The 24118-nt window shown below is 38.8% G+C and overlaps 1 protein-coding gene across 6 annotated transcripts in view; it reads left to right on the top strand.

Moving 5' to 3' along the window:
- The window catches only part of LOC144972638 (uncharacterized), a 43426-nt gene extending 21729 nt beyond the window's left edge, over nucleotides 1-21697 (top strand). For 5 of the 6 annotated variants that reach the window (XM_078914103.1, XM_078914102.1, XM_078914106.1 and 2 more), the window contains 5 exons: nucleotides 7377-7514; nucleotides 10798-10911; nucleotides 13962-14067; nucleotides 14861-15028; nucleotides 21469-21697. In XM_078914103.1, the coding sequence (XP_078770229.1) occupies nucleotides 7404-7514; nucleotides 10798-10911; nucleotides 13962-14067; nucleotides 14861-15028; nucleotides 21469-21560 (591 nt within the window). In that variant the 5' untranslated portion in view covers nucleotides 7377-7403 and the 3' untranslated portion in view covers nucleotides 21561-21697. Of the gene's footprint in view, nucleotides 1-5672; nucleotides 5766-7376; nucleotides 7515-10797; nucleotides 10912-13961; nucleotides 14068-14860; nucleotides 15029-21468 lie in introns of those variants that run through there. The other variant, XM_078914105.1, reaches the window with a different exon arrangement.
- Nucleotides 21698-24118: the final 2421 nt, after the last annotated feature.

Here is a 24118-nt window from a genome sequence, read left to right as displayed (position 1 = left end):
AGCATAAATTGTTATTTCATTGCCACTTTTTTATGCCATTGTTGCCATAAAATTTTGGACCTCCAGCCGAGAGTAACCCCCCCCCCCCCGCCCCTTCAAAAATTAAGTTAAACATATCTTAATTAAAAATCACAGTCTGAAATTTGGCTTAGCGAAACCTAGCACTTTTCAACAGTGTGTTGTCATTTACTTCACTATCATTCATTATCTGTGCTGCAGAATTCTTCATTCATATTTAACCCTTACTGGCAAAGTTCCATTTGGTTGTTTTCTGCCCTACTCTTTCTGGTTCAATTCCATCTATCGCCTCATTCTCATTCACCTTCTGCAGTTGTTCAATCTGTAATTAATCAGCCATGGCTACTGGTGTTACAATTAGACGCGAGTTTATCCAGTTAGGAAAAGAATTAGGCCTATCAGGTGAACAGTTATCCGCCTACGTGACGGAGAACGCAGAGAGGGAGATTGCCAGACTGGAAGGAGAGGAAAAGAGGAAACATGAACATGAATATTCTTTGAAAGAGCTCAGAAACAAGGAGCTGGAAATGGATCTGGAGACCGAGAGAGAGCGTACTCAGGCGGAAATACAGCGCACACGCCAAAAGGAAATTGAAATGTCTTTAACAAGAGACATGGCAGAAAACAGACTCTCTACCCATAGCCCCATTCCATCTATTCAGAGCAATGGGAGCATTGATAAAGTAATGTCGTTCCCGGTAGAAACTTTCAACTCACACATTGAAGGGATTGATCAATGGCTAACGCGATTCCAGGAGTTAGCGATATCATATGATCTTCCGGAGGACAAATGGGCACTCAAAGCGTCTCAGCATCTCAAGGGCAAAGCCTATGATGTTTATACTCGCCTGACACAGGACAACAAAAATAACTTTCATGAGTTAAAATCATCCCTACTGAGACATTTTGATGTCAGCGCAGAATCCTATCGTAGACGATTCCGAACATTAAAGAAGGACAGGCATGAAACATACCACCAGTTGGCAGATCATTTGCAACTCAGCCTCCAACAATGGTTGAAACTATCTGGCAACCCAGACACCTATGAGGGATTAAACCAGCTTATCATGGTGGAACAGCTAAGAGATGCAATGCCCCTGGATGTCCGTCGTTTTGTCGATGAGCAAGGCGCTCATAAACTGGACGATATAGTATCATGTGCTGACCGTTTTGCCACAGCGCAAGAAAATCACCTCACAGAAAGGAGACAACACCGGATTCAAAACCTGTCCACCTCACATGAAGATAGAGCTGCATCTCCACCACCATATGAAAAGAAGAATAACAATAACCAATACGAAAGAAGTAACACAACACAACACAAACAACACGTATACTGCAAGAACTGTAATATGAAGGGACATCTGATAGAGGAATGCCGTCGCGACAACAAACGTAACGGCCATCAAAAGGGAAAACCCGTCAGTGTAAATGTAGGTCGCACAGTTGGGAACCACCCACTTCATAAAACAAAAGAATCTTCGAATCACCCTCCAGTCATTGACACAGTCAAAGTAAATGGACAGAATGTGACCGTTCTCTACGACACGGGATTAGACTATCACGCGGTTGTAGCTCGCGACTTGGTTCGGCCGGACCAATTCACAGGCGAGATTATCGAGATTCAATGCGCCACTACAGACAGCCCATCTCTGCCACTTCCGATAGCTAATATCGAAATAACCTGCAGGAGTACTAGATTCACCTACTCACTCTCTCATCCTTGGATGCAAATACGTATTTCTCGGAACGCCCAAACACCCATTTCACGCCTGTCACATAAGGACAAGAGCACAGGATCAACGGAATATGCCGCCGTTATCACAAAATCCTGGACCAAAGGAAATGAGAAAGGCACAGATCGAGGACGCGACTCTCTCACGCTACTTCGCCAAAGTGACGGAAGCTAGTGACAAGAATAAAAAGGGAGATTTCATAATACGAGGGCTCTTTCATAATTAACCGAAAAATGCCTGTAAAATCCGCGTTTTTTATGCTATCAACAAAATTCTTGCACGTGTTCATACCTTGACTCGTCCTTCATTTCTCTACGTAACAGCCAAGTCTGTCGACGCACTTCTGCCAACGCCGCACCATGGAATAGATACCCTCTCGGAAGAAATTTCCGTCAAGGTTTTGTAGCCATTTCCACACATGGTCAACAAGCTCTTCATCGACATCAAAGCGCTTTCCTGCCAGCTCACGTTTCAGTGGCCCAAAGAGGTGATAATCAGATAGTGCGAGGTCTGGACTGTGTGGTGGGTGTGGCAAAATCTCCCATCCATATTTCTCTAGCCAACCTTGCGTCACTCGTGCTGTGTGGGGTGTAGCGTTGTCGTGTTGCAAAATGACCCCATTGGTCAACTGCCCTGGGCGCTTTCTACGAATGGCCTCCCTAAGCTTGTCAAGAGTTTGGCAGTACCTTGCAGCATTGATTGTTTCTCCAGGTTGTAAGGTTTCGAACAGAATAACACCACGACTGTCCCAGAAAACAGTTCCCATTATTTTCTTTGCTGACCGCATGACTTTGAATTTCTTCGCGACAGGTGAGGATGGATGTTTCCATGTCATCGAATCTTGCTTTGTTTCTGGGGTGCAATGGTGCAACCAAGTCTCATCACCGGTGACTATGCTGTCAAGAAAAGTCACATCGTACCCTAGAAAGTCTCCGCCGGCGTTGGCAGTATGCCCGTGAACCCTGCGTGAGCTCTTGCTTCTTCTCAAAAGTTCCCTGCAGATGTTCAATCTTTGTTCTTTATGATTGTCTGTCAATTGCTTAGGAACCCATCTTGCGCTGACTTTTATGTAGCCAAGTTCATCAAATACAATTCTATGGGCAGAAGTTTCCGAAATTTCAAGACTGCTTGCGATTTCATGAAGTTTCAACCTCCTGTCTTGATGAATAAGCTCATCAACTCGCTTCACATTGTCTTCTGACGTCGCAGTTATCGAACGCCCTCTCCCTTCCCTGTCTGTCAAGTCGGAATGGCCGGCTTCAAACAAATTACACCAGTGATAGACTTGTGTACGGCTTATAACATGCTCACCATATACACTCTGAAGTTCTTTATGAATTTCGGTAGGATTCAGACTTTTGGCGTTCAAAAAACGTATGACAGCTCTGATTTCCTCCTTTGACCAAGTTTCAAGGTGGACCGCCATCTTTAAAATCGTCTAGAAATTCATTGTGCAAAATGATGCACTTCATAATTTCTGGGAATATCCGTAAGGAAATAAGGAATATCATGTCGTTTACAGAATTAAAAAATCTCCACTGGTTGCTGAGCAATGGGCATTTTTCGGTTATTTCTGAAAGAGCCCTCGTACAACAAGAGTTGTTATACAGAGCCTCTGGCAAAAAACGCCATCAGCTCGTCGTCCCCTCTACGCATCGCCGACAGATTCTAGACATGGGACACAACATACCTTTCAAAGGACATGTGGGAATCGTTGCCACAACGGAGCGCATCTCAGCCCACTATTTCTGGCCTGGTATTTCGGATGACATCAAGAGCCATATAAAGTCATGTCAAAAATGCCAATGGAAACCAGATCAAACAAACACAGCTCCAGTAACCTTAGGTTCGATTAGGACTGTAAACACTCCCGTTCAATACACGGGCGCAAACATCACGAGACATTATTCACGCATAAAGAGACGGAATAAAAATGATCTCAAGCGATGGAATAAAGATGATACATGTAAACGGACTCACGAGGTTTCACAGAATTGGAGTCAGAATGATACCAGGAAACGCAGCAAGAATGTTTCACACAATCTGGATCAAAATGAGGCCAAGAAACAGAATCCAAATGTATCAAAGATATGGAATCAACATGATACCAAGAAAAGAAATCAAAATGATGCCAAGATAAGGAATCATAATGTTGCCAAGCAACGAAATCAGGGAGGAACAATAACTCCTGAATTTAACAATGTTGGACAAACCAGGAACGCTTCACACTGCGAGAACGCTTTCTGCGCTATAAAAAGGACTCTGACGTCACTACCCGTGCTTCGCTTACCTGACACCAACCAACCTTTCATTCTGAGGACAGACGCAGGAAAAATTGAAATAGACGCTACGTTACTTCAACCTGACCTCGATGACCCTACAGTCCTACACCCTGTTGCTTACGCAAGTAGAAAATTATCGCCTGCGGAACAAAGATACTCAACAGTGGAGCAGGAATGTCTTGCCCTGGTATGGGCCATACAAAAATACCAAATATACCTTTATGGACGTCACTTCACTGTTCAATGCGACAATCAGCCACTTCTATTTCTGGCCACAGCTCAACAATTAAACGCTAAACTCATGCGTTGGTCGCTAATACTACAGCAATTTTCGTTCCATGTGGAAGTCATCAAAGGCACTGATAACCATGGAGCCGACTTCTTAAGTCGCCATCCGGTATCCGATGACGCCACACCTGCATAACCGTACTTCCAGTACTATCTTATTGTCCACGTTTCTCAGATGATTTTAAACTAGACTTAATTTTAATCTCACAAGGAGATTTTTCAAGAGGGGGAGAATGTGACGAGAGATTTTCTTTCACTGCGTGATTTCTTTATCATTCGTCATCGTCTCTTTTAAAACCACTTCAAACCTAGTGGACGAGACATATAATTGATTAACTCCTTCAGTAAGATAAACAAAAACATGGACAGCCTTTCTCCAATAAAGTTCCAAATCTTTCTAACGGAAATTCTGGTCGTTAGGTGGGAAACATTTCCATTGTATAACGGAACACTCACTTTCAGCTTAAGGCTTATTTACCTGTTCAAATTGTCTGCCCATTGTATTCATGCGACCTGCTAATTACCTTTTCCAAACAAGTCGCCATCGTGCATATGCCCTGAGGTCTTGTCCCGTTCAAGAGTAGCTAAATTGCAATTACTGTCCTAGGCTCTCCGGTAATTCTCCGTTATTCTTTCTTACCAAAGCATCTGGATATCATTGGCTATCTAAAACAGGAAGATTCTTCTGATTGGCTATTTTCATTTCACAAAACAAAATTCATATCTGAATCTAATCACACACACGCTAAGAAGTCCAAGAGAAAAGAGCTATCTCTCCAATTTCAAACTTGTAAAAGTTTGTCTATCTCGGCTGGAGGTAAAATGAATTATTGGTTAACATTCAAAGTGGAACGAGATATTGCTGTGAATTCAATTTAATCTATCTATTATTAATATTATAGTTCGTGTATATATTTTAATTGTGCTATTCCATGGATGTTCGTAAGTTGGAATACCTGTACAAAACTATATCTATATGTATCTTATACTATAGTTAACATTTGCTTATGATCTATGCTATTATTTCATTTATATTCGATATGTATATTGCTTGAATGTCTGTAACCCTACCGCCAATCGCCGGCCACACATCATAACCTCAATTATAATTAATATAAATAAATAAAGAAATACCAGGGACACAACCCTGTTAAATTCTCATCATGTAAGATAGCTCGACTGTCAGTTGGTGTGTAAAACATATACTAACTACAATTATCATGGAGTTACTGCATCTCCTTGCCTTTGTCGGCAAATAAAGGCTATTATGATGTGTCGCTCAGGACGATTCGGTGGCGAAAGACAAACTCGATTGGCTCTAAGACCTTGTTGTTTTAACTCTCAAATGAAGGTCCTGGTCCTGGCCATTTTCCTGGTCCTTTTCCGTGTCGTTGGAGCACCCAGTTGTGCCGAATCCCTGCATCCCAGTCCTTGAACAGCGGTAAACCCCTGATGTCAGCCTAACTACAACACACTGTTGTGATGTCCAGAAAACTCTGCAAAGCAGGCGCCAACCCTGGAATTAGCTGATACATTTGCCTCAGTCAAGCAAGCCGACGGGATAAAGATAAGCCAAACGGACTTATACCATTTTCAAATGTATTTTCCACGACACAAGTGATTAAAAACTAACTTACTCGATCAATCATAAATGAATCGATTAATAAAACAATAGATAAATAAATAATAAATTAGATCAATTCAATTAGAGCTATTCTTCCTGATATTAAATAAATACTTATTCTTTCTACCTTTTCCTGTAACAATCTAATTAAAATTTATGTATAGAATTGTTATTATTGCATTGGGCGTTACTATTGTCTTGACTCACTTGTTATTAATACAATTAAGTTATAAGGGATCCTAAAGCAATTCTTGATCTCCCCTAGATTAAACCTGAGCCGTTTGTGATATAGGCTGAGTGGTGCAGCTGGTAACGAGAGCCATAGCGCGCATACTAGTTCGAATCCAGACCATTGAGCTATCGGTTGGACTCGATCCCACAAAAATAACACGCAACCCGCCACAGTCGTATGTATATTGTCTTGGGTAATGGTTGAGTCAAGTACGCTGGATCACCACGTTGACGTCGTGTGGAAGCCTAAGTACCTCAATAACCCAAAGGGTGCAACCAACCTAGATGCAATCCTGTTGGAACGGCCGATGGAGAAATGAAAGCAAAGAGTGGTCCAAAATCGGTATCCGGACTGAGACACTGTCCCACTCCCGGATGCACACCTCCAATTTCATGAAGAACACCAGACGAAGGTATCACGCTGGCTCGGTCGTCGCCCAGCATAAAAAGGACCGCTCATCCGTTGCCAAGAACCCAATGGATATGAAAAATAAGCGAGGTTCTCCACCAAATAATGCAATACTAATCGGCACTCAGATAAACCTAATATCTCTGAATGTAGAAGGTCTTTCAATGCCCAAATGCGAATACCTCGTACAGCTCCTTGATAAACATAATGCTGACTTATTATTCCTACAATAGATGCACATGGGTCCTGCTGCCGCACCATCACGATGCTCCACGATACTCCATCGCAAACTATACGTTGGTCGCAAAACTCGAACATGAAAAATATGGCACCATGATCTATGCCAAAAGACCATCTCTGGTCACTACAAATACTACAACAATACTACTACTACTACTACTACTACTACTACTACTACTACTACTACTACTACTACTACTACTACTACTACTACTACTACAACTACTACTACTACTACTACTACTACTACTACTACTACTACGACTACTACTACTACTACTACTACTACTACTACTATACTACTACTACTACTACTACTACTACTGCTGCTGCTGCTGCTGCTACTACTACTACTCTGATTATTACTACTACTATAGTACATTATTGGCTGAAAATTTTATCTTATGCTCAATAGTAGTATAAATACTATGTTTTATTTATTTTTTATGTATCAAAAACCACTACGACAGTTTTAATGGATGTTGTTCTAGCTCCATAGATGCGATCGTGTTATATTCATTCAGTATCTACTACCTTTTGTTCCACAGCAACGCTAAAAGATACAGAAGAGAACAATGTTTTCTGCTATACTTTTATCTCTTGGTTTAAATGTGGTACAAGCTTGCTGCCCACCAGAAAAGTGGGATACGGCTGCATTTGATTTGAACAGTTTGGATTCATTTCCAGTAAGTATTTAACACTCCGAAAATGATAATGTTATACTAACGAAATAAGTTTCCTTCAGCCCATGGAACTGGAGTTTATTTCGATTTTTATATCGTGAAACGGCCAATAGCAATTGCTTCCTTTGAATAGGACGCCAGTCTATCTCAAAATAGGTACTTTCCGCCAAATCTAACAGACGCAGCCAGGAGGAGGGGGCTCAGAAAAAAAAAATCCCGGTTTCAGATCTATCTCACTCCTTTCCGTGTGAAACGAGTGCTCTACCAACTAAGCTATCAAGTGCTGCCTTACTAATTCGCTTTGAGGACGCAGATATGTTGGCAAGATCGATAACCGATACAAATCGTCGCTTGTGTACGATTGTTCTAATAAAAAATAGTTGCGTTAGTTTGAGAGCTTTCCGTTATATTAGTAGAAATAACAATTAATGGAAATCACATAAAAATTAAAGCGATTAGGCTGGCTCATGAAAGTTCTTCTGCCGACAGTGCAGTCAAGGCTTTTATGCCCTTGAGTATTTTGAGGATTTGAATAGAGCGTTATCTACTAAACGTGCTTAAAGCGCTTTACAAGGGGTCTCTAGCCAACAGTAACAGTTAACATGTAGGACAAGACATGACGCTTCTTGGGCGATATCACAATTTTCCTGATAGAGACAATACTGTAGACGCCCAGGATTACACATTAATACAGTGTGAGAATGAAAGTAAAGAGCCGTTTCTGAGGACTCGACTATGCGCCGCTCAAATCGGAACTCAAACTCAGGTCCTGTCGGTCCGCAGGCTAGTGTCATACCACAAGACCACATAGCGGCACATCCAATATCTGGTTGGCCGGCCTCCACTTCCATTTTCATTCTCCTTCAAGAATGTCTTTTTTGTCTTTCCAAAATTTTTTCGTTTTCTTGTCCTTACGGTTTTTAATTAATTTCCTCTAACATAGAAATTGTCTCAAACTTCTTGATAAGCTTTCTTTTCCTTTCAACTAATTTTATCCAGAAAGCCCCTATTCTTTTTTTCTGAAAATCTATTCAATATCGTAGAGAAGGGCTGTATTAACATAGCATTTCAAAATTATATTCTCGTTGTCATGTTTGTGCGTTCTGATGTCAACATATCTTTCAGTTGGACAAATCTTGATTTTGCAATGCTAATTCTGGTTCTCACTTCCAAGTCCCTCCTTCTTTTGTCAGCCACAGTCTGTCCAAGATAATTGAATAGAACCTGTTCTATTATCCTACCATTAATTCTTATCTTTGGAGTCCTCTCCGCGTTCTTTGACATCACCATTAATACCTTGAAGCAACCTCCCGAAAAATTGGCAAAAGGAACTGCCTGATACGAAAACTGTCAGGGACAGGCTGGGGTGCCTCACCGACTGTACTCCGGACATCCACCCTATGTCACAGTGTCGGCGAATATTGTTCACCAGCATGGGCCAGAAGTAAAAACACCAAACTAGTTGACACAAAGCTAAGGGATTCCATGCGTACCATCACAGGGTGCCTAAAGTCAACCTCAGTGCAGTGGCTACCAGTCTTGAGTGGAATTGCACCACCACATCTCAGAAGAGAGGAACAAAACCAAAGGTGGATTCAAAAGGCAGAACAAAACAACGATACCCCTCTGTGCGAAATTTACAAAAATGCCCCTACCTGCTCAAGATTAAAATCCAGATCCCCTTTCTACCTCTCAAAGAAAGATTACTACAGCATCACTGATGAATGGAGAAAAGAATGGGCAAATAATACCCCAACAGGAGGCCAAATTATTGAAGACCCTACCAATGAAATTCCTGGCTCACAGCTTGGTAGGAAATACTGGGTGGCTGCAAATAGGCTACGCTCCAGACATGCGAAAACAGCCCGAAAAATGAACAAATGGGGTCTAAACAACTCAACAGAATGCCTCAAATGCCAAACTGACCCCCAAGATGTAGATCACCTTGTGCTCCACTGTCCTGTTACCAAGCTGAATGGAGGTTATGAAACCATTCACAAATGTGAAGATGAATTCAAGGCTTGGCTCGACGCGACAGATCTGAAAGTGTGACCCCACCATACGATACTACTACTACTACTACTACCATTAATACTCAGCCCCATTTCTTCACTGTTGCTTTTTACTTTGTGAGCGAGAGGTTCGAAGTTTGCCTCGCTCTCACTAAGCAATACTGTGTCATCAGCACATCTATTCAAGAACCGATTTTTACTCACATTCTTCGCTCAGGCTTATAAATCTTTTACTTGAATGGTAAAGGACGAAATTTATCCACACTACATAAGAATGGGACCAGGCTTTCAATTTATTCAATCTCCATCCAACGCGGAGAACACATGCTTAATACGATTCTCACTACAATATGTTTATCATTTAATAATTTTGTTTTGTTATGCTGATGAAGGGTTTACATCCAAATAGTTGTTTGTATATTTTCATTACAAGTCTTTTCATTTTAACATTTTCTTTTAGTCCCTAGCTTCAGACAACCCCTTATAACCCATTTAGATGTACACATATTTCACCCCGGGACCGACGAATTCCCACAAATTGTGGCTCATGTTCATCATGATTTTATGCCCAGGAAACAGATTCACCCATTGCGAAATACTACCGCGTTCGTGTCGCGGCACGGTCGAGAAATAAGCGAACGTCCCAATGCATCTTTGGCTAGAAAATGCGATATCAGGGTTAGTGACCAGAAGCACATATTATCGAGAACAGAGTATGGCAAGAATGGGCTTTTGTCAAAGCCGTCCATAGCGTCGATATTCTCCTATTACAGGAGACCCATCTTTATTTAGGAGCGCAATCTTCTCGATTCCACTTCCCAGGCTATACGGTGGTCCAGCGAGAGGACACTTCGAGGCTCAAATGAGGTGTTAGCGTCTACGCTAAAGAGCCTTCGAAGGTAAGGGCCATAGAGAGCGCAACGGACAGCAATGGGGTGAATAAAATATCCGTAAAGGTGGGTGGACTGTATTTTCACATCTACAAACCACATAGAGGTACTTGGACTACACCACCGGTTAGCCATCCTTCCATCAGTCTGGTAGACTTTAATAGCCACCACCACGAGTGGGTCTACCGAGACTGCAATGAAGCAGGAAGACAACTCCACTCATGGATTACAAGGTTTTTTTTTTCAATCGTTTGAATTTCATTGTTTACGTTTTCCTCCTTTTAAATGTAATACATCAAGCCTTTGTTTTGCACTGAAATAATTATAATCATTATAACATTTATATATCAGCTTAACATTTATTTTTCCATTCTGTCTTTATAGTACAGCATGCGAATTGCACATGACGACAGACTAAAATTGGAGGGAGTCTACGTGTATGTGATTGCCTTAGGCCACAACACGGTTTATAGACACTATGTCAAGGATTTTAACTCAGTAAGTGTTTTCTTGATAAAAACACGTTACATTTTTCCTGCACTCGACACATTTACAAAAAAAAATTTATCCAGATAAAAACCATAACAGCAAAACATTCCTTAAAATCATTTATGTTTTCACTTTCAACTTACTTTTTTATTTTTCATCGCATAAATATTAAACTCAACTCCAGCCGATTTATGCAACAGACATACAACCTAAAACAAAACAAATCGCTCTATAATTTATTTTGGCCAGCAATTCAATGAACGTTTAACCAAATTATCGAAAAATGTAGTTGTTCAACTTTTGATATATGTATAGTAATGGTTAAAGTGCATGCTCACAAAGATAGTCTGTAAACTAATTTTTAGACTGTTTTCTTTGTAAATTTTCGACTTGTGCGTGCGTTATTCTCTAAAAAACAAACAAACTTGAAATTTTACATAGCGCAATATCCACTAAATGTTTTCAAACTCTTTACAAAGGGTCCCTGACCAACAGCAACACGTAACATGTAGAACGAGACATGACACCTATGAGGTGATATTAACAATACATTTTTTTCCCGACAGAGACAACGCTGCTAAAGGCCAGGTACTCATTTTACACTAATTACGGCGAGAAAGTGAGTAAAGAGCCTTTTCCAAGGACTCGACTATGCGCCGAGTGAGGCTCGAACCCAGGACCTTCCGATCCGAAAGCGAGTATCATATCGCAAGACTACATAACAGTACAATCTCAACAGTTCAATAATTATGCATGGGATTAGAAATGGTTGCAATTTTCAATGGACAATTCTTAGAATTTACATTTAAATAATTTTTGAGACATTTTAAATCGGTGTTGAGATATTTTATCCGTATGAAATATATAATAATATAATATAATATAATATAATATATAATATAATATAATATAATATAATATAATATAAAAAATATAATATAATATAATATAATATAATATATAGTTACGTCCTCATTAAATTCAATCCCTCACTCAAGTGTCATGATGAGGTCAATGCAGACCCGGCCATTATTTTTCAAAATATAAGTTATCATTAGTAACTATCCTTTGTCTGTTTAAAGTAACTGTCACAATGATTCATCTTTTTTTTCTCCAAATTTTTAATTTTAGTAATACGAACATAAGAACGGAGTTCATCTCACTCCAGTTATATTTCTGTAGGCTTAGAAAATATTTACTTTCTACTATTAGATTATCATTCCTTTAATAGCCTTCTCTTTGAAGTCATTAAAAATTAGTGAATACTTTTCTTGCCTCCTTGTCAGTTAGCCACTAATTATAGAAGTTGGTTGATTTCATCTCTCAAGAACGTATGCCATGACGGCCATAGATTTTCACTCTTTCATATTTTCTATATTTTCGAGATTTATATCTTCTTCTCGGGGCTTTATGGAGCACTTCGTTCTTTTTGATTTCCGCCATCAAGACGCCGGAACTTCCTTTGTCACCTTTGCTAAGAATTCATCAAGCCCGGGCCGGTCGGAAAAAACTGCAACTACTCGCAGACTGCATGTGGAACCCACGTCCGCACACATTATCTAATTTTATTACTCATCACGATCGGATAAGATACGTAACATCATATTCTCATTTGTAACTATGATCACCATTCATTATAAGGAAACTCATTTAATTAAAATTCATCTTTATATTCAAATCATCTAAAACAACTCGTCACAATAGCATTAGCAGCGTTGTCTTAAATTCTCGAAAGAACCATTTTGCGTCAACGTGCCCTGATTGAAATCACAATGCTGTCTTTAAACAAAAACCAACAACATCTTTGTTGAATGATTTTGTAATTACTTTTATTTCAATTATTTTACTCTCGTAAACATATCGAAATCGAGCCTCAAAGAGAGAGAGAGAGAGAGAGAGAGAGAGAGAGAGAGAGAGAGAGAGAGAGAGAGAGAGAGAGAGAGAGAGAGAGAGAGCTCTTCTACATGGCTATATTATGCCAAACGACCAGTAGCTGATGTTGCACAGCTTTTCAATGTTAGAGCTACCCGCTATTCTATTATCGCAAAGTTCAACAACGAAAGGTCATGTAAGGGGTCAACGACTGACTGGTCAAACCAAAGTAACAACGGCCAATGATGATCGAACAGTTGCTCGACAAATCAACCAACACCTTTCTTAAGCCTCTGACATCGCTGTGGAAAACATTTCAAGTTGGACAAAATGTTAGGAAGACTTGCAATTGCTGGACTCAGAACGAGTAGGCATTCTGTGCGACCTCAACTAACCGAGAATAAGACCTTGGTGCTCGAGTGGCCAGCTGTAAATCCAGAGTCCAATCTTATTGAGCACATCTGAGATCTCCCCAAAACACTTAGAATTCAAGGGGATGATAGAACCAAGCAAGGAATACTTACGAGTTTTGGAACAGAATGGAATGACATCACAGCAAATTATATAAATCCCTTAATAAACTCTATTGAGAGACTTGTCAAGAGTAGTGATTGGAAATGTGGCCATACGCAGTACTGACTTTGTTGCGTCAATTTTTTTCATCTTTTATTTTCCGAAGCAGAGGAACCCAAGTTGTATTCTTTGGGTCGTTTAAGAATTATGCATGAATGTTGATGACATTTGGATCACATAAACTAAAGATATTATTCATTTCTCTGATATAACTTTTGTCTAATTATGCATATGAAAACTCAAATGAATTGATTCAAAATAAGTGTAACGTTACTTTTTCACATGTGTCTATCTATATGGCAAGGAAAACGCGATTTATCTTTTTACTTTCCAAAAATGCAATCAGCTTGCAATCAATTAATTGATGCCTTTTTCAATTTAATAATAATACTCTTCGACTTCACAACATATTCTCAGGTTATCCCAGTTTCTGTATTGTAAATAGTTGGGCAACGATTCTTTGCGACACCTGAGATACGATGTCACAAAATGCTGATCGCCAGTTCCGGAGTTCACCTACAATACCGACCGCATCCAGGTTGTGGTAGTGTAAATTACATAATTTAATCCATATTTTGATAGCTAATTCTTCTCTCTCTTTTAAACCCTCTCAGATGAAGCAGTATGAGATTGACCCAAGCAGCCAGTCTTGCACCGTGACTAATGTTGGTGAAACTTTCCTTTCCCATGCAGCTTGTCAAACTCAATCACTGCCAGCGGGTAAGATTCTGGCATTACAAAAAATCAATGCTAAATCTTGTTTCTGATCTCTTTTCTTGTAGTTAAATCTATTAGACTTAGGGCCACCGAGCCCCTTTCCCTTAATATCACACATACTGTACAATCTTCATAATTTCTTGTGTCATGGACTCTGACAATTCTGTAAAATGTGTTCAAATTATCGACGTCTTGAAAACTACTCACAACTGTCAAAACTCCCAACAAGGCAGTTCGTCAGCAGGTTCTTTTTTTACCTGCAGAATCTTTTATACTGTAAATTAACAATAATAACATGATTTAAAAACAGATATAAATACAAACAGCACGCATTCATTTTTGGATGAGCACAAATTGGAGTCATCTTAAAATGGGAAGTCTTACATATATATAGTGCAATAACACTTTACAGGGGATACCATGCCAACACAGCAATACTAAACATGTATGACGGGACATGACGCCTTAAGGCACTTTAAATATATCATATTTCGACAGGCAAGATCTTCATGTTTAATCTGAATATGGTAAGAAAATATGACAAAAAGAGACTATTTGAATAACTCAACTTTATGCCGTTCACAGCGAGACTCGAACCCGGTACCTACAGTTCAGATGTAGAATGTAATACTAGGCCACAGCAGCACATTTCTACATTTCTGAAGAAATAATCAATAATTACCTTATATTAAATTACATGATATCTGAAGTGGTGTTTAGAATATAGATAGTCCGAATTGGACAAGACGCTATGCAATACGACTTATGACAACAAATTCAATTTTTCATCATCCAGGTTTAACTAATGTCCAGCACTATGGCACGGTGAGGGTAGGGTTGCCACCATCCACTATTGAAATGGACAGCTTGTCATTTGACATGGACGGGAAGAAGTTTTATCAAGGCCTTGGGAATAATGGCTGCTTCCCCATTTATGAGAAGATCAAATCAAATGGCGCGGGAGGTAAAAATGGTCGATTATGTGTCCCTGACCCCCACCCCTCTCTGACTTGAGTCTGATTTTATATCGGGGGGGGGGGGGGGGGGGGGGGTGACTTATAAGGCGAAAGCTGAATGGACATATGAGTTACACAATTGCAATTTTCTTACAAGTCAGGATTCTTCAATCCTTTCATGAAATGCGATACACCGTAACAAAATTATGATGTCCGAATGAGCAAGTTTAAGAAAATTGAGTTTAGTGTCCAAACGTTTTGAAATTAGAAAAAAATTCTGAATATCCGCCCGGCAGTGGATGAATTAATTGTAAATGGGCCATTAGTAGTAACTTCACACCTGATTCTATGAAAACTCATTTCCAAATTTTCTTTCAGGAAAAAAGTTTTCTCTATTTTGAAGTAGATGAGAAACTTCTGGGAGCAAGAAAATTCATTAAAGAAAACAACAAAATGGCGATGAATTCAACTCGTGATCTTCAAAAGACACAATTTTTATATTTAGCAAACTGACGGTCAGATGCGTCCATTATTACAACTTGAAATTGAAGGTAATAGGATTGCACAAACCTTCCATTAGGCGTAGCCATAGAGAATACAGGACTAGAGACGACAACAGGTAGGAAAACGTCATCAAAAGTGGTTAGTGAGAGGTCGAGCGCTGCCATTTTCTTTTTTATGCAACCAGGGATGCTGTGCGATTTAATCTCTATATGAATGACTTTGACTAAGCTCGATTAACCTTGATTTGTGGACGGCAAATAGAAAAAAAAAAGGCCAGGTTTATGATGATAAACCAAATTAGACATATTAAACTTCACTTTTACTTGTACATTTTAGACTTGGCTCCAATGATCGGGTTTATATTAATAACTTTAAAAAATATTATGAATTATTTATAACTCTCTTATTTGTGGGGCGATTTTGTCATTCGTGGTATCAATTTTATTCTAATAAAGAGATAGGAACTTGGGAGTTATTTTTTTCTGACGCGAAATTATTACTTATTACTTTGTGTGTGTATGTGTGTGTGTGTATGTGTGTGTGCGTCTGTGTGGGAAAGGGATACGCAAAAGTTAACACCTACTCGCTAGCCATCAAGGATTACGTATTCATATACAGAGCAGTCAATTGGGTATTAAAAAAAAAATAATGACAAATAATCTAATTGCGATAAATTTGAAAACCTCATTGTTGGAATCAGCTTGAAAAATGGAGAAAAATTGTCTTTGTCTCATAAAAATCGGTCTAGAAATATTTTTTTGATTTGATTTTGAAAACAGCTTTCTCAAATTTTATAATTTTATGATAATTTCCTATATTTCTGGTCGATGTTCTTGATTTATATATCATCTTTTAAATCTCAATGAGACGAACGCGCTGATGTACCTCGTTTGATTCAAGAGTTTAAAACACGGATGTCGTGTTTTGATTGTGAGTCCAGCCTTACTAAGAATTCTCTAGCGTTGAGATAGTGACGTAACTATACATACAAGACCTCGTTCTCCACGCCACAGTAGGGCTTCCATTCATCGCTTTCGGTCAACCGTGGTCTTTGAAGTTACACAACTTATACCGCCTGTGATGCCTGTACATAAATCAAGGGCTGAGCTGACTCATGTTGACAGTCCAGCTATCAAAAGAGCAATCGTTGATTGGTAAAAAACTCAGGATTTCATATAAGGACATACGTTCTGGAAAGCGATACCCACTAATACCCACCCATCTGTCAGTGGACAGAACTGTTATGATGAAATTAGGCCTCCATAAAATGTTATATCATGGTAGCTCTTTCTATTCTGGCGTAAATGTGGACGGCAATAGCATTTCGGATGTCATAATGACTAGTGGGCCAAGGGTTAAAGCTTCCAAACAATCCCAATCGTCGTCTATCTCTAATAGGACCCGTTAGCACAAACAGTCTATTATTCTGTTCTGACGGCCATATAAGCATGTTAGAAAGCCTTCAACATTATCATGCCAAGTCCGACCACCAGATAACTACATCACTGGCTACAACTTCAAGACATTCCTTTAATCATGCGATTGTCTTTGATGAAAGCAATTAATCTCAATCATTAAAAACAATATCCTCAGCATCAGAAACTTATTCAGGAGGGAACATTGTGCACTCAAAGAAAAATGTGACCCACTGCGTCAAAACGGTATTATGTCGGGGTGAATTTCATGTCAAAAAGAGATTTTAAAGTAACAATAGCCAGGAATGGAACATTCTAAGTATTGTCACTTTAAGAAATGATATTAATTTTCCTCCCCCTAGAAAAACAAACCAGAAAAAAAATTCAACCTAATATTTCACTCAAAGTCCATTAAAAAATCAAACAAACTATAATTAGTGATTTAAGCATTAGACTACATGTATCCCGGCATAATACCGTTTTGAGGCAAAGGATCACAAATATTCACGGAAAATAATAAGTTCATTTATCTTTTGTTGTCAGCCAAAATGAATGCTTATTCATGATGGTGAGAATTATTTATTGTACTTGTCGTAAACTAATTTTACGGTTTTATAGGTAGTCAATACACACGTGGAAGTATCTCTCTCTCTCTGTGCAATCTTATTACCTCTCTCTCTCTCTCTCTCTCTTCTTTTCTCTCTCTCTCTCTCCCCTCTCCCCTCTCCCTCTCTCTGTGTATGTGTTAACTTAACCCAACTGACTTGATGCTCGGAGGCAAATAATAAATACAAAAAAGAAAACTTGTGTAAAGCTGACGATAACGATTATGGTGATGATGACGATGATGATGATGATGACGATACGATGGTGTTGATGATTCTGATGATGAAGATGATGATAATAATACTAAGATAGATATATCTACAAATCTACAAATATATCGACAAATGGATGATGCCAAGTCTGCAAAGATAGATCATCATCAAGCCCTACTGCAACCTCCTCGTGGTGTCGAACGGTAACAGGTCAAGCTGGCCAACTGGAGAGGGCGACAAGAATAGGCAATGGCAAACCATTCTTGTAACTTTGCCGAGTTAACTACATGAATAAGTCCAAAAAGTTAAACGGTGACAGCGTAAAGGGGAGCATGTTTTCACGGAAGACTGCTGCCTCGCTCGGTTGGGAGCGTGATGTTTTTTCAGGTCACACCGAACCGTCAGCCAGTTACTAGGCGAAATAAATTTAACAAATGTGACAAAACCAAAATTGGGACATGGAATGTCAGGACCTGTGCCCAAAAAGGAAAACTAAAAACATTCTAAAAGAAATGAAACGGCTCCAAATAAATATTCTTGGCCTGGCAGAGATGAGATGGAAAGAGCAGGGAACCATGTCAAAACAAGAAAACAACACGACATATAAGATCATATGGAGTGGTGGAACCGCTTTCCAAAAAGGAGTAGGGATGATCTTAGACCAACAATCAACCAAATTTTACAAAGGGCACGTAGCAATCTCAGACAGAGTTTTACTGGTTAAGCTAAGAGGACCTGTAGTTGACACCAATATTATTCAAGTTTATGCACCAACAGAAGAGGCGACAGATGCAGATATGACAGAGTTTTACCATTCACTAGACAAAGCAAAACGAATGTGTAAATCACAAGAAGTCCTTATGGTAATGGGGGGCTAAATGCTAAGATTGGCAGAGGCAGAGATGGTGACATAATCGGACCACATGGACTCGGAGACAGAAATGAACGAGGAAACATCTGGGCAGATTGGTGTAGAACAAATAAATTAATGATTTCAAACACCTGGTTTCAACAACAGCCAAGAAGAACCTGGACATGGCAATCACCAGGGGACAGAGCAAGGAACCAGATAGACTTTATAGCAGTATCATCAAGATTCAGAAATGGCATATTAAATTGCAAAACCTACCCAGGCGCCGATGTAGACAGTGACCATGTCCCAGTTGTTTGTACAGTAAGGATAAAGTTTAAAGCTATTCAGAGAACAGCTGGTAGAATATAGAGGGATTACAGGTTATGCAAAGACAATGGCATACAGACAAAAATGAGAGAAGAATTTGAAAATGCACTCATGATACAAAGCCAAAGTGAACCTGATAACGAAAAATGTGAAAAACAATTTGATATATTCCAAAAGTGTGTCAAAGCAACTGCAGAAAAGCATTTACCAATAGCGCAAATAAACAGCATAAAGGAATGTATGACAAATGAAATTCTAAACCTATTTGAAGAAAGACGAAAATGCAACAGAGGGTCTGCAGAATACCAAACATTGAACAACCACATTAAATCCAAATGCATCGAGGCACACGAGAACTATCTAGACTGGAAATGCTGCGAAATCGAAAGAGAATACAAACCCAACCCCCAACAAGCTCACCAAAGAATAAAAGAACTATCAGGGAAAAGGAAAAGCAAAGCAGCAGGAAGTTGTATCCAAAACAAACAAGGGGAACTGCTATTTGAAGAACAACATATAGAAAGCCGATGGGTAGAATACATAGGCGAACTGTACAATGAGCCAAATAGAAATGAACCACCACTGAAATTCAAAGAACCATTAAGCGGACCAAACATCACCAAAAGTGAAATTGAACATGCCATGGAACGAATGAGGGATTGTAAAGCAACAGGCCCTGATGAAATATCTGTAGAGGTATTAAAAAGCCTAGGAGATCTAGCAATTGATGAACTTCACATATTATTCAACAATATATACAACATTGGGAAAATTCCAGAAGATCTCTGTAACTCTATTTTCATAGCAATACCAAAGAAAGCAGGTGCAGTCAGATGCGAAAATTTTAGAACTATAAGTTTAATAAGCCACATCAACAAAATACTGTTGCGTATAATTATCAACAGGCTAAGGAATAAGATTAACCCCGAAATCGCAGAAGAACAATATGGATTCCAACCTGACAGAGGGACAAGGAACGCAATATACCTCCTCCGTGTTTTAAGTGAAAGAGCTATACAGGTTCAGACCCCACTATACCTCTGTTTTGTCGACTACAAAAAAGCTTTTGATAGAGTACGCCACGAAGAAATACTCAAACAACTGCACTCCATTGGCGCTGATGAGAAAGACCTCAGACTCATGCAAACATTATACTACACCCAGCAGGCATCTATCAAAATCGGAAACTCTACAGGAAATTCCATTCCTATTAAGAAAGGAGTCCGTCAAGGGTGTGTTGCCTCACCAGATCTGTTTAATCTATACCAAGAAACAATCATAACTAATATGGAGGGAATAAAAGTAGGAGGTCACAACATAAATAATATAAGATACGCAGACGATACGGTACTCATTGCAACATCAGAAATCCAACTTCAAAAGATTGTTGACAAAGTGGTAGTAGATAGTGAAGCCAAGGGAATGGAAGTGAATATCACCAAAACGGAATGCATGGTAATACAGAAAAACCCCGAAAACAACAACACCTGCAATATAACGATTCACGGCGAGCAACTTACCAACGTAGAAAGTTTTAAATACCTAGGTTCAATAGTGACAACAGATGGAAGATGTAACCGAGACATACGAGCAAGAATAACTCAAGCCAAACAGGCCTTCATGGACCTGGGAAACATTTTGAAAAACAAACAGATGTCGTTCGGGATTAGATTCCGAGTCTTGAAGTGCTACGTATGGCCAATCTTGTTATACGGATGCGAAAGCTGGACTACAAATGCAGAAACACAAAAGAACATTGAAGCTTTTGAAATGTGGTGTTTGAGAAGGATGCAGAGAATATCATATACTGCACACAAAACGAACGAAGAAGTGCTAAAACAAACATACCAACAAAGGAAACTAATGCCCTTAATAGCGGATCGACAACTATCCTTTTTCGGACACATAGTAAGGAAAGATAAGAATGAATACCTGGCAAGTTGTGGAAAAATACCTGGTAAACGCGCCCGGGGGAGACAAAGAAAAACACTCATAGACCAACTGAAGGGCTTCACCAACCTAACAATCCAAGAGCTGTTTGAAAAAGCAAGAGACAGGGAGGAATGGAGAGAGATAATTCATGCAGTATCCGAAGCCTGGACCAGGCATGGAACCTAGAAGAAGAGAAGATATATATATATATATATATATATATATATTATATATATATATATATATATATTATTATATATATAATAAAGAGAGAGAGAGAGAGAGACAACACACAAAACACACACACACACACACACAGAGAGAGAGAGAGAGAGAGAGAGAGAGAGAGAGAGAGAGAGAGAGAGAGAGAGAGAGAGAGAAGGGTTTCCATCATAGCAGCTACGGGAATCCAAGAGTGGTGGTTGCTTAGATATTTGTTTCGCTTCACGCATGGATTAGCAGTTTGTATAAGTTGATTTTAAAAAAAGGAAAATATCTTCCTTTGTCATCATACAGAAATGTAGAATTAACTAAAAGAGTTGCAAGAGTCTGATGATCTTAAAATCTAAAACTCACCTAACATTTTTTTAAAATTTCAGGTCAAAACATGATGCTTTTCTATTACAATACCACGGCCAGCATTACCGATAGCAGCATTTTTGAAATCCCCACTTTCTGTGCCAGAGTTTGAGGTATAATAAAAACGATAAAATTGCAATGGGAATATTGATTTAATGTGATGCGCCGATGAACTTATTCGGGTCTTTTAATATTAATAAACCTCTGCAACAGTTGAGATTGGATATAAATAAAGCTCATACCAAATTATTTTTCTTTTTTCCTCTTGATTTATACAATCAAAATGCTCTTAACGTCTATAATCTACCTTAGTCTAGTTGCCAGATAATGAATTTAACCATAATAAAAAAAAAACAAAAAAAACGTCCGCCAATATTTTTTTTTTGCATTTATCAAAGTTGAACATCCCTAGATTAAATATCTGTTAAGTGCTGCCCTGAGCATATTGAGCATTTTTGAGAAATCAAGTCATTTTCAAACATCCTGAAAATTCATTTTATATTATACAGAATAAAAGATTTTGTCAAATTAAATGCAAAAATACTTCTTTTTTAAAATTGACCAAATAGTTGACAATTTATTAGCAATTTAGATATCCAAAAGGTCAAGACCACTGCCAAGCTCGTCTCGTAAAATGACCCAAATGTTGCCGTGTTTGGTATCAAATAAAAAATTTTGATGACCAATATAGAATTCTGGATATTTATGATATTTGTTGATATTTAAATCATCTACGGTAAAAGCATAACTGGAATAATTAAAATTGACAATTATATGAGAAAGACGTTGGATCACACAAAAAACGGATAGTCTCCATAATGAGAGACCATTGTATTGAATCTTTAGTTTTCCTTTCCTTTCCTTTTTTACATTGCTAATTACTGAAGGCGCAAAAGGAAAATGACAATACTCGGCCTATGTCTGACATGTATCTCTTGTAAACTAAATCACTGTCATCAATGTCTTTGTAGTTAACTCATCGCTTGACAAGGAAGCAGCTTGATTAAGGCGATTTCGACAGTTCTCGTGATCATGGCATTACTAGTTTCCATAGCGTCGACAAGAATAGCAGCTATTTAGATTGAGAGTTCGATTCGGAAGGAAAATATGTAGGTTTCGAATGACAGAGGCAACACGTGTCCTGTTGCTTTTCACACTGGATTGAATTGAGGCTTGAGCAGGCAAAGGAGTGTGTAATGTAAGTTGGTGTGCTGTTCGAACTTTTACACAATAGCAATTTTGATGCTGAAATCATGGTATCTGTCAAAAACAAGGGGAACGTCACTTCTGTCCATTTTCCGTAATAAGAGTGTCAAAAACTATTGACATAGTCCTAGACGGTTCCTTTGGATGGCCAATTTACACAATAAAGAAGTGCTTACCCATCCAAGATCACAATCACACGAGCAGAGACAGTTTTTGCAGATTTCTCTCAGGGCGACTTTTGTGGTAGCATTACGTATGTCTTCATTGTCACTGAATAAAGATGTCGACAATGGCGCCTTTTCATATTTGAAGAGAGGCTCCTTGTCAAAATCTCGACAAGCCATTAATCCCATAGCGCAATAATATATTAAACTTGTGTCGCAGCATGATAGGTTCGAACGGCACACCAACTTACATTAAACACTCCTTTGCCTGCTAAACCTTCCCCCAGATTTACAACCAACAGACTTTTTTTTACCAGCAACTAACTCACTTGCTCCGATCATAGTGCCAAGCAACACATCAAGTGTACCACCCGAATTGATAGAGACTATTCAATGCGGATTTTTTTCTTGGAAAACCTTGTGGATCATCAAAATGTGGGTGTGTTGCCGCGCAGCTTCCATGTACAACAGTTTGTAAATGCAATGATCACGAGAACTGTCGAAATCGCCTTTATCAAGCTGCTTCCGTTGCAAGCGATTAGCCAAACGACAAAGACATCGATGACGAGTGATTTAGTTTGCCAGAGGTACCTGTCAGATAGATGCCGAAAATTTTCATTCCAGTTTTTGTCCTTCAGCAATGTAAAAAAGCAAAGGTGAAGAAAACTAAAGACTCAATACACGGCACGGTCTCTCATTATGGAGACTCTCTCCGTGTTTTTTGTGTGATCTGGCACCTTATCTGCAAAATTAATAATTTTCATTATCCCAATTATACTTTTACCGTGGTAGATAATTCAAATATCAACAAAAAAGCATAAATATCCAAAATCCTGTATTGGTCTTGTGAAGGCTTTTAATTTGAAAACGGCAACATTTGGGTCATTTTAGGAGACCACCTTGGCAATGACCTTGACCTTTTGGATAATTAAATTGCTAATAATTTGTCAACTATTCGGTCAATTTTAAAAATAAAAGTATTTTTACATTTAATTTGACTAAATCTTTCATTCTGTATACTATAAAATAATTTATGAGGATTTAAAAAAAAATGACTTTTTCATAACTATTCCTTTGTAACGTAATTTTTCAAAATGCTGAGTATTATCAAGGTAGCACTAATCAGATATTTCATCTAGAGATGTTCAACTTTGATAAAATGAAAAAACAATTTAAAAAAAAATGGCGGATGATTTTTTTTTCTGTTTACGGTTTGGCAACTCTAGACTATAATGTCTTCAACTCACGCAAACAAAAACTAAAATTTCACATTTCTAGTCATGAATTATCGTGTCGGGTT

Source organism: Berghia stephanieae, chromosome 5 (genome assembly GCF_034508935.2).
Source record: "Berghia stephanieae isolate SIO BIC M18660-M18661 chromosome 5, UCSD_Bste_1.3, whole genome shotgun sequence".
NCBI classification, from domain to species: Eukaryota; Metazoa; Mollusca; class Gastropoda; order Nudibranchia; family Aeolidiidae; genus Berghia; species Berghia stephanieae.
This window is presented reverse-complemented; position numbering and strand designations above follow the sequence as displayed.